Source organism: Poecilia latipinna, unplaced genomic scaffold, assembly GCF_001443285.1.
Source record: "Poecilia latipinna isolate Pla-1442-1.1 unplaced genomic scaffold, P_latipinna-1.0 Scaffold4329, whole genome shotgun sequence".
Lineage (NCBI taxonomy): Eukaryota > Metazoa > Chordata > Actinopteri > Cyprinodontiformes > Poeciliidae > Poecilia > Poecilia latipinna.
Window position 1 is genome coordinate 13255 of NW_015116945.1, and position 12670 is coordinate 25924.

General features: G+C 37.9%; 1 protein-coding gene across 1 annotated transcript; it reads right to left on the reverse strand.

Moving 5' to 3' along the window:
• Positions 1-6: 6 nt before the first annotated feature.
• LOC106942509 (lactase-phlorizin hydrolase-like) lies at positions 7-6683 on the reverse strand (the record flags this gene model as incomplete). Its single annotated transcript, XM_015025794.1, has 12 exons — positions 6496-6683; positions 5828-6422; positions 5084-5732; positions 3436-4989; positions 3073-3338; positions 1902-2192; positions 1629-1827; positions 1244-1446; positions 1052-1158; positions 767-898; positions 389-612; positions 7-224 (listed from the first exon to the last, which is right to left on the reverse strand). Coding segments are annotated over exons 1-12 (4584 nt in total), but the record flags the coding sequence as incomplete, so codon positions are not given.
• Positions 6684-12670: the final 5987 nt, after the last annotated feature.

Here is a 12670-nt window from a genome sequence, read left to right on the forward strand (position 1 = left end):
GTTCCAACACTCATGAGGTCCAGTTGTTGGGTCGGGAAACCCGTTGCAGCTGATGATGGAGGAGTAAAAGGACACAGAAGCTTTGGGGGTTCGAGGGAGATCAGGGTCTGAGCGATTGACATAGAAAAGTCCAAATCTCTCTGTATAGCCAACAGCCCATTCCAGGTTGTCCAGCAGAGACCAAGCAGTGTAGCCAATAATATTGACATTGTCAAGCAGATAAGCTGCAGAAAACAGAAAATGTAATTAAGCACACAAGCTGGTAAAAGGTATTAATTTATGCAAGTTTTCAGGTTTGAACAACTGAAGAATGCTATAACAGATTTTATTGTAAACATGATTTTCTCTCATTTTAGATACTCTATATTCCACGAAGTTGTTTTAATACCTTTGAGCACTTGGTTGATGTACTGTTCATAATAGTATTTCCTGTGAACGTCATTGAGATCAACTGGCCCATTTTCAGAGACACCGTTCTCAGTGATGATAATCGGAGGATTTCTGTACTCATCCTTGATGAATTTCAGCAATCTTCGGAGACCAAATGGTGTCATCCTCAGCCAGACAGAACCTGTTTCCAACCAGGTCCGATCACTAATAACCACCACACCCCTGTGACAAGTGAATAATTATGTAATTTAGAGTTTAAATTAAAAACATGGACACTTTTTAAAAGAATATTTAGGAAAAATGTAATGAGCATATAGTCATGATTTCCACATGAAGTTAATTTTAAATTGCTTTGTGACAAAGCTAATGGCCTTACCTGTCTGCCTCAAAGTGTTGAGTAGTTCCAAAGTCTACAGGGAATGCCAAGACACTGCAGTAATGGTTTAATCCGAAGTAATCATAAGTGCCATTAATTCGCTTAATTTCCTCAGGAGTAAACTCAGGAAGCCTTAAGAAGAAAAATTTGAGAAGAAATTATATGAGAGAAAACATCAGTGGATGTAATAAGTTGAAAATAAAATTGAGAAGAATCTGCAGAGGGAGGCATTCGTTTGGCACAAACTATAGTCAAGGTATTTCAAGATGTACCCAAACATTTTACCTGGATTTTGTCAATCCACCTGCAAGACTTTGCTCTAGAACAGATTTCTTCACCAGTGGGCTGTAATCACCATTAAAAATGGGATGGACCCACCAGCCAAGATAAAACTGTGGACAGAGTTTGACACACAGCAATCGTCAACTACATCACCACACAAGGTTTTGTGTTATACAATCACAGGACAATGTATACCTCAACCACGTTTCGCGCAGCTTCATAGTCCTCTTGCTTGTAGGGGTTTCTGGGTTCTGCCCAGTCTGAGTTTACAGTGATGGAGACCAGTCCTCCCTGTGAGGCTCTGTATTTGTCATTGTAGACATGCCAGGCCTCTGCATGGGATCTGATTATGTTGTGGCCTACAATGTATGGAAGAGTATCTGGTCTGTCGTTGAAACCTGGAAAATATAAAATTAAATATGGTGATACAGAGTTTATCATGCAAGTATAATTAAATATACATGTTTGAAAATGCAGCCTATTTTCTTCCTTAGACTTATGGACTTTAGTCAATGCAAAACTCCTGACATCTACCATGCTTAGCATAAAGTATAATTCCAGTTAAAAATACCTTACATACCTGGGGCATGTGCACCTTGGACATGGCCTAATACAGTTATTATGAAGGGCTCGTTAAAAGTGATCCAAAGTTTCACTTTGGGACCAAGATTTTGAAAGAGGACATCCGCATAATCCCTGAATCGTTGAATGATGGTCTCATTTTCCCAACCTCCAACATCCTGCAGAGCTTGTGGGAGATCCCAGTGGTACAAAGTGACCTGATCCAAAAGAAAAACAGTTCGTAAAAAAGGTAAAACATTTTTCCGAATGATTATTTTTGAGAAATACTTACTTGAGGATTAATGTTTGCTGCAATGAGGGAATCCACCAGTTTTTTGTAGTAATTTAGACCAGCCTGATTGATGTATTTGGTAGTACCGTCAGGCAGGATCCGTGGCCAGGATATGGAGAAGCGATAGTGAGACACCTTGACTTTCTTCAGCGCAGCAATGTCATCTTCCATCCTATTGTAACTGTTACAAGCCACATCCCCAGTGTCATGCTCAGATATTTTTCCAGGGGTGTGTGTAAACTTGTCCCAGATACTGAGACCTTTTCCATCTTCTCTCCATGCCCCTTCAATCTGGAAAGAGGAAAATCGGATAAGAGGTTATGTATAATTTCTTGTTGCTGGACTTTTGGAGGAAATGTCTTTTTTTTTCCACAGAAGGAGCTAAAAAACAAGGACTTAAACTGAAAAACTTAAATTAATCGATTTCATTTAATTTTTTTTTTAAAATATTAACCATTATTTGTTATTTTTGTAAAAACAATAGAAATGAAAAATATAAAATTAAAACTATTGTTGACCATAGCTGTTTAAATCTCACATTTTTTCAGTTGAACTAACAACTGAGGGAAGAAACTAAAGTATTTTGGGTATTGAAGGATAGATTTTGTTCATGTCGCCAATTGAAACCAGAGATTAAGACATCGGCACATACCAGGAGGCCTGAATGATTTTAACAGGAAGTTGCTCTGTTTTGTAAGTCTGGGATTTGACTGCATTGTCCAACAGGAACAAAAACTGTTTCAGTAACTAAGGCTGATCTCACTTTGAGCTGATAAATGGGTATCTCAATCACTTTAAACTGTAAACACTGACATGTTTGCATTTGGTTTGGAATAGTAGTACAGCCATTAGAACAAAGAGATGTTTTGACTTTCCCTTTGGCCCTAATATTAAATGTTAGTCCAAAGCTAAAACATGGAACAAAATGTCATCAATTATAGCTCATACAGAAAAATTGGAACTGATTTTTTTAAAAATTTATTTTGCAACATACTAACTCTTCTGTAGCAATTTTCATTAAATAACAAATATGTTAGCCATGACCAAACATCTTGCTGAAACCACCTGAGCGCAAAATCAGTTTGTGGATTTAACTTGACCTTAACTTAGATTGATCTGAAAATAAATGATCAAAACATTTGGATTATATTTGTCATGTAAGCTTTTTTACCTGGTATGATGCTGTTGCACTACTCCAAATGAAATCCTTTTTGAATTCTCCATATATCATCTTTTCATCTTCTGGCAACGGGAAACCATTGTCTTTGATAATATTGTAGTAGAAATGAGCCGAAAACTTAGGTGTTCTGGGTCGGTTTGGGTTATTGAAGTCTACGTGGTGCAGACCATACCCAAAGAGGTAGCCATAAAGGAACTGAAAAGAATCCATGAGATATGTTGCATAGCCTTTTACCTTGACTCCATCTAGTTCATAGGCTGTTAAGATAGACATAAGACAATAAACAGAAATTAGTTGCGAATGATATTGAAATATACAAAATATGTTTGTTAATGTTTGTTTATAGTATTGCACCTTTAAGAGCCTCATCAATGTAGGTTTTGTGAAGGAAAACTCTGTCAATTTCATCATAAGCCCATTCCCTGGGAGTGGCAACTGAATTTTCAGTAATGTAAATATCTGGATCTCCATATTCTGCCTTGATCCAGTTGAGGAGCCTTCTCATGCCAAATGATACAGCTCTTGTGAATCCAATTGGTGTAGTCGGTTGATCAAGTATCTCTTCTTCTTGATAGTCCCAGTCACTTAGATAAGATGCTGGAGAAAGTGCACCTGTAACATGGGTTACTAGCCTGGAGGTGTAGTGATTGGCACAGAACATGTCAGCAGTTCCTTTGATCAAGTTCTTTTCCTCGTCTGTGAAAGATGGGAGTCTTGACTGTTTAAGACCTTGAAGTTCACTTTTGACCAAAACTTGGGCTTTCAAGGCCTCTGGATAGTCCCCATTCTTGAAGATTGGGTGGGCAAACCAACCCACATTGAACTGCATTGCACGGTCAGCAGCAACAAGATCACGAGGGACATTAATATCTTTAGGTTCAACCCATTCAGCATTGAGGGCAATGGAAACCATCCCTCCTTGAGAAGCGCGGTATTTGTCATCATACGTGTGGTATGCTGTAGCGTGAGCTTTTATTAAGTTATGTGCAACTTGGTATGGTGCTGTTCCTGGCTCCCTAATTTTTGGAGGAATTCGTCCAGTCCCATATCCTAGCCATGCAAGTCCTTGAGGGTCATTCATGGTCATCCAGAATTTTACTCTGTCACCAAAGGTGGCAAAGCAGAAGTCACAATAATCATTAAAAATGTCAATCATCTGCACATTCTGCCAGCCACCAATGTCTTGTAGAGCTTGCGGGAGGTCCCAGTGATAAATTGTGACCATTGGGGTGATTTGTCTGGCCAAGAGGCCATCAATAAGTCTGTTGTAATAATCAATACCCTTTTGGTTCAGGGATGCACGTCTACCATTGGGAAAGATTCTAGACCATGACAGAGAAAATCTGTATGACTTCACTTTCAAGGCTTGCAGCATGTAAAGGTCTTCATCAAGTCTATTGTAACTGTCACAGGCATCATTTCCATTCACATCTTCAGGAATACCACTACCTGGGTTATTACTGACTACATCCCATACACTGGGTCCTTTCCCATCCTGGTTATATCCACCCTCAATCTGGTAAGCTGAAGATGAGACGCCCCATAAGAAGTCTTGTGAGAAATGACCATAGTGATACATTTGTCTGTCTAACCTTTTCTGTGGTGTGAATTTTTCCCAGACAGCCTTTGATGCTGATGGGACCTCTGAGGGTGGCAGTGGGGTGGAGCGGCGAGGTGGTGATATTTTCACACCTTCAAAATAATCTTGTTTGCGTGAAACAAAACCATTTTGCTCAATGATCTGAGCAAAAAAATATGCTGATTGTTTTGGTGTCCTCGGTCTGTATCCATCTACAAAATTAACCTGGTGAAGTCCAAATCTTTCACTGTACCCTTTATTTCCCTCAAATCCATCCATAAGTGATTGCACTGTGAATCGCTGCACATCCACTTTATCGGTTTCAATGGCTGTAGAATGAAAACAGAAGACAATATTAAAAAGTTATGGTTGGTTTCTTTCTGCTAAGCTATGGCAAATAATACAGAAATTACAAGCACTAACCTTTTAGGGCCTCACTGATGTAACCCCTCATGTACTCTATTCTGCTAACATCATTCAGGGTGTCTCCACTGTCATTTGTTGGCATGCCATTCCCAGTTATGTAAATGGGCACATTGTTAACGGCTAGATATTTTGTTTTAATGTGAGTCAGAAGAGACCGTAGCCCCTCCGGCATGGAGTAGATCCAGTCTGATGCTGTAGCAGGCCATGAGGGGTCCACTTTTGCCTGGAAGTCTCCAACTCCTTCAGGACCAGGGGTGCACCCACCTACACTGCTGCTCACTAAACGGGAGGTATAATGATTCAGACCAAAAAAGTCAGAAGTTCCTTTGATCCTTGCCTTCTCTTCTTCAGTGAAAGATGGAAGCACTGCTGGTGCAGATGACGGACACTCGTTTCTTTTCTTTTCTATCTGTGTTTTGAGAACTTCAGGATAATCCCCATCTATGAAGATAGGATGGGCAAACCAGCCTAGCATAAACTCAAGGTAGCGCTCTGCAGCTTCCTTATCTTCAGGTTTGTTAGGATCAGCTGCCTCTGCCCAGTCAGAGTTTAGTGCAATGCCCACTTTCCCTCCCTGTGTCTTTCTGTAATTGTCATTGTAGACATGCCAGGCTTCAGCATGGGATTTCAGTATATTATGAGTGACCTGTAGAAATAAGAATTAAAAAGTGAAGGGTTAAAGCCTAAGCAAAATTTAGACATGTTTAAAAGATTTTGATGTGGTGATACCACTATGTTTACCTGATAAGAAGCAGTCACATAGTCTTTTATTCCAGGAGCATGCTCACCAGTCCCATGTCCAGCATGGCTCACCACCCAGGGACTACTGAATGTGTTCCAGCTCTTGACCCTGTCTCCATATCTATGGAAGCAGAAGGCTGCATAGTCTTTGTAAGCTGCAACAATGGACGGGTTGGTCCATCCACCCTTGTCTTGGAGAGCCTGAGGCAGATCCCAATGGTAGATAGTGGCAACAGGCTGTATGCCAGATTCAATAAGAGCATTGATCAGATTGTCATAGTAGAGAGCTCCTTCTTCATTCAGGCTGTCTTTCTGACCTGAGGGGAATATACGGGCCCAGGAAATGGAGAACTGGTAGGTGTTGACTCCAAGACCTCGCAGGAGGTAGACATCTATATCGACCTTCCTGTAGCTGTCAGCAGCTGTGTCAGCAGTATGATTATTAAAGGCTTGGTTTTCATGACCAAAGCGATCCCAGATGGTTTCGCCTTTCCCTTCTGCTGCCCATGCACCTTCAACCTTGAAAGACTCTGTGGATGTAGCCCATTGGAAGCCAGCAGGGAATGCTTTAGTGAGAGCATCTCTCTCTCCACTGCTTAAAAACAGACATCAAATATAAATAAAAATGAAAAAGCAGTCAATGTATGTGTTACTTAAACAAGTCTTACCTTTCACTGCTGGAGGTTCTCAGCTCGGGTTTTGCCAGGGAGCCTGCAAGATGCACAACGTCATCCTGTCTTTTCACCCCCCTACCTTGACTTCCAAGGATGCACAGAAAATACAAACACCCCAGCCACAATAGCTTCTGCATCATGACCCAAATAGGATGCACTGAGGATTTTCTCTGATTGGACAGCTATTTAAAGAATAAAGCTCCTCCTTTTTGGCATTTTCTCTATGGCTGTTATGATGGTTATGAAACCCAGTTTATCAAATTTTACTGTTTTATTGCACATGTCTGATATCCTCAGGAACACTATGGACTCACACGTGTAAAAAACAGCCTCCTTATCATATAACCATGGTTACTTTTATGGTGAACAGTACTTGTCAATATGAATGTTTCGGAAGGAGCGTAGTACACTTCACTAAAGATTAGCGTTATAGAACCATCAGTGTGGAAGTGAAACTTCCACATACATTATGCAGGTTCACAATTACTGGATTTAATTTTTTTTAGAATCAGCTTTAAGTACATTGTCTTTCTGTTTGAAAACATTACAAATACACATTTAAATATTGTCACTTCCCGCTCTTTTCTGTATGTAAACACCACCTTAGATAAGTAGTTGTATAGCATGTTTGTTTTGTCCAATACTAGACAAAAAACAAACAAAAAACATTTGAAAACGTCTTTTGCATTGTAACTTAAAGCAATGTTTTCATTACCTTTTTTATAGCAATAATTGTATGATTTAGCTCTGGCATTTTTCTGAATTATCACCTTGTTTTTTCATCTTCCTCACCCTTTTTATTTGATTTTTGCAGTCAGGGATTATTGTCTTTTTTCATGTTTGAGCCAAGCCACTTTGAAAGGCATCAGCCCTTTCAGCCATGTGCTATAGTTCATAATGTATAGTTCATATAGGGTAGTATGACTTTGTCAAGGATAAGTGGATGTAGGCAATGAATAGATGTTTTGAAAATAGTCTCGAGGTTTAGTCTTTTCAGATTTGCAAACATACCCTAAGAAAAGTATACAGTTTCTGCTTTACCATTATCCATTTACTTTTATTATAGTTTAGAATATTTCCGATGACTGCTGTGTCTTGTGATGTAGCTCACATGTTTTAGGCTGGGTTGTTTTTAAGCAACTCATGGTCTGATTTTAAGTTGAATCAACCTCAAGAGGAAGGTTTATACTATCAATATAATGATACTATTTTTCCTCCTTGTATACACATGGTAATAGTTTTATTAACTTTTACACATCAGTCCATCTAATATTTGCTAAAGTTGAATAAACCATTGATTTCATTTACAACTCCTAGCAGCTTTTTAACATTTTCTTTATCACCTCCCATTTTGGGATTCTTTAAAGGCAATGAAATAGATTTGTCATTCATTATGGATTTAATATTTTGCTTCATTTACTTGACTTGTAAGACATCTGTGATGTGCATAAGGGATTTAAAAATAAAATATTCGGATATCCTATTGTCCATGAGGGGCCGAATGCACTATGAACATTTCAGGTATGAACCACACAGATCTGCTTACCTGATGCTCCCAGGAACTAAGCTTGGAACCAACTGAATGAAAACCTATAATTATGTTCTGAAATCATTGGTAATTTTAAATCAGGTATACAAATCTCAGTGTTTACCGCCTATTTCCTATAAATGACAGTTTTATCTGCTGACCTATGTTCTATTAGATGTAGAAAAAAATAGCAATTGTCCATATTTCTTCTGTAGGAAAAAATGTATAAGAATACCTAATGTAGGCCATAGACCACAGGAGTTGAGTAGAGTGGACTGTTAGCACTGATGTAGTCATGGTCAGTTTCCTCGATTATGATTGGCTTTATCCCCAGGAGTGGCAATAAGGAAGACTGTGGATTTTATCCTCTGCATTGTTGCCAAGATAGTTTTCACTGTTCATGTTGGTGCATATTAAGAAATATTTTATATCTTAACTGTTAAAAGAGGCAGGTATAAGTGTTTTTCAAGGTGGTCTAAGGTACTGGTGAAAAATAATGTTCACTTTAGTATGAATGTGGAGGACAGAAATAACGCATAAGACATCCAATTCCCACTTATTTTTACTTTTTATGAATGTACTAGAGTTTGCACTGGAGCACAGCTAGGTATGAAAGGACTTTAGAAAAATGGAAAATTTTAAACTATTTAAAATTACTGCTTTTAAATAGTGCCAGCTTGCAGGAAACACAAGCTGGCACAAGTTGTGAAATATGGAAATTTTGTATTCTGTATGTCTAAATACATTAGTTTTATTATTTTAATCTTGTCAACAATATGCTGGGCAGAGTAACCGTTTCCCAATGCTAATTTGATGAATGTAAAGGGTATTTCGATGTGAAAATAAGCCAGCCCATTACCCTATTCTATTAAGTACGTAGGTTATCTCTTGCAGAGCAAAACGTGAACACATTTCACATGTTCTAACAACACTGGCTAATAAGTGCGGAAAAATAACTTCCCATTTACTGCCGTCAGGCTGTGATAAAGCCTCACATGTCTTTGTGAAAAACATTTTAAAAACTGTTTAGTCTACCTTTATGCTCAAACAGGGACTCAATGAAAATGTACCCGTGAGCTTTTACACGTCATTACTAAGAGAAACTTTCCAACATATAGATATCTTCACTAACTCAGGCTCCTTATAACAATGTTTTTTATTTACTTGAGTTATGCCTTCTGTGATTAACCAAAACCAAACACTTAACACCTATTCTAGAAAAATAATTTTGGTATAATTTTTTTTGTTTTTACATACGTTTATTTGATTACTTGGCTGTAATCAGTATGGTAAGGTCAAACTTTAAAGGATTTTGTTATCTTGTTTGCGTAAAGATTGTTTCCTTGTTGCCTGTGTTCATTAGCAAGAGTAATAAAGGCAGTATTTTATAAGTATGATAATATTTTTCATAACATTTTACTACAGACCCAAAGTTCACTGTAACTGAGATAAAAGTGACACAGCCCAAGAGACTTTGATTTATTGACTCAGATTTCGAAAAAGAAATGTTTAATTAGATTTATTTAACACGTTTTGAAATTTATAGCAGGACGGTGTTTTTTTTAAAGTCTAAGAATTTTCTAACACTTTGCAAATTAAACAAACTCACTATGAACAGTGAAAATATTGTTTGAGAGGACTTGGGCTAAAAAAGAATATCTCTCTAGCACAAATGCAACATACCAACAGATACTCAAATATTTACCGAACTAAGATCTGGGATCATGGAATCAAGCAAACACATTAATTACATTTATCTAGATATAAGCATTTTTCCCCACTTGTAAAATGCTTTAGGAAGAACATGAATTTACATCTTAATAATGAAGCTAAAATTATGAAACTTTTTTTTTTTCAAATGTCCTAAAATTCTCAGCAAAGTGTAAAGAAAAAAATATTTACTACTTTAGTTTTCAATGGACACTGATGATAAGACAAATCTACTTACAAAGTTGTAAATTGAGTCACAATTTGAATTGAATGCCTTTATGGTCATTGTCTGGTTGACATACAGTGAATTTGATTCTCCAATGAAAGGGATTGTTGTCTTTCTCACTCTCACTTTAAGACACACACACTTAAACAATGGAGTAAAAATATAACTTAGGTATAGGAATAAATCACGAGTAAAGTGCAACTTTTACTACGAGGAATCCACAATACCTGATGAATGGAGAGCCATTCCCATTGGATCTTATGCTGCTTTAACTGCCACTCATGGAGGTTGACATGTTATCCAAATGAAAGCAGCAAGTGATCATCATGTAGCATAACAGCAGATCACTAAGAAGGGTTTAGTTTAATTTAAGTTACAGGTGGACTTGCACTGTTTACTTGAGAATCAGATGGATAGTTTTAGTTTGGAGGGTGCAGAGGTCTACAAGGTTTCTTTTCAATGTGAACTTAGACTTAATAAGGGGCAACAGTTCCTCAGGAATTAAACGATCTGCTAATGATTGCCATCATACCCTTCTGAATTATGAGCATATTGAATCAGCTTAAGATTCCCAGCCCTCCATTGTACACAAATATTGTTGTGGATGAAACATTGACAGTTAGATCACTTGGAACTGAACAATTCCATGCTGCACATTAGGAACTTGAACAAAGTTCGATACTCCTTTTTGGGGAGGCCAATGAAAAATCTGAGGTGTATCTTCATGCTAAATGTTGTAATATTTCATGGAGAAAGAGCTTCAGCCTTTGCTATAAATGCAATATTGCGCAGACAGCAGATAAATGGTTCAGGTGTAGCAGACATGCCAACAGTTTTTGTGAGAACCTTTACTGGTAATGTAACCTATTGGTTTCCAACCTCTTTCGTGGATTGCTCCAATTCTTGCACCTACACAAATTCTTGTTTATTGTTAAAACCATTTTAAAAATGTTTCTTTTGTATTTAACCTGAAAACTAAATAGAGGATGTATTTAGTGCTCAGGCCTACTTAGTGTAAAATCAGTAAATCAGCACTCCTTTATAATTCCTGTTTAAATGACACAGGAAACTGGTTCTGAATAAGGCACTTGATTGGATTTTCTAGTAATTTTCTTAATTTCGTCCACAATGTTTTATTTGGGATGTTTCGTCTTAGTTTCCTTTTAGCTATATGACTCTTTTCTAATAATAGAACTCTGCGGGTGTCTTAATAATTATTTGTGAATGGGACATGTCTCTCACAATTGAAAATGATTTGTTTGGACCTTCCCGATATTTACAATAAAATAATAATATTGTAAATAACATTTACAATATTTTGAACATTGGGAATGAGGAAAATGGGCTCTTGATAGAATCATTTTACCTGTAAAATTCCTCTCCTGGCTCTTCTAGTTACCAACAACTCCTCACTGCACAGTATGCTGTTAATGATAAATACATGATATCATCTTACAGGTGGTTACAGTTGTATTGTGTGCTGAATATGGCCCATGATAACTTAATCACAAGATTTAAAGGTCATAAGGGAGATAAAATAATGCACTGTATCAGAAGGGCCATAAATTACAAACTGAATTAAATTTGCTCAGAGAGATAATCAGTGGGGAGAGGACAGCAATATTTATATCTCCTGCTGCATTCAGCTTCTGATTAAAGGTCATAAACGTAAAACAAACCTCAAAAAACTAAGTCTTGGTTTGGGCTACAAGATCTATCTTTAAAATGCTGTCTTATTGTTGTGGAGACATTTCTAACAAATGAAGAGACCATATTATCCCTGAATTAAGTAAGTATAGACCCTAGGGCTGAAACGATTCCTCGAATGATTCGAGTACCTCGATTACTAAAANTCACAGGCAACATTTCCATTCACATCTTCAGGAATTTCACTACCTGGGTTATTACTGACTACATCCCATACACTGGGTCCTTTCCCATCCTGGTCATATCCACCCTCAATCTGGTAAGCTGAAGATGAGACGCCCCATAAGAAGTCTTGTGAGAAATGGCCATAGTGATACATTTGTCTGTCTAACCTTTTCTGTGGTGTAAATTTTTCCCAGACAGCCTTTGAGGCTGATGGGACCTCTGAGGGTGGCAGTGGGGTGGAGCGGCGAGGTGGTGACATTTTCACACCTTCAAAATGATCTTGTTTGCGTGAAACAAAACCATTTTGCTCGATGATCTGAGCAAAAAAATATGCTGATTGTTTTGGTGTCCTCGGTCTGTATCCATCTACAAAATTAACCTGGTGAAGTCCAAATCTTTCACTGTACCCTTTATTTCCCTCAAATCCATCCATAAGTGATTGCACTGTGAATCGCTGGACATCCACTTTATCGAGTTCAATGGCTGTAAAATGAAAACAGAAGACAATATTAAAAATGTATTTATGGTTTATTTCTGCTAAACATGCCAAGTATTAATGAAAAGATGGGCACAAACCTTTTAGGGTCTCACTGATGTAACCCCTCATGTACTCTATTCTGCTAACATCATTCAGAGTGTCCCCACTGTCATCCGTTGGCATGCCATTCCCAGTTATGTAAATGGGCACATTGTTATATGTTAGATATTTTGTTTTTATGTGGTTCAGAAGTGACCGTAGCCCTGTGGGCATGGAGTAGATCCAGTCTGATGCTGTAGCAGGCCATGAGGGGTCCACTTTAGCCTGGAAGTCTCCAACTCCTTCAGGACCAGGG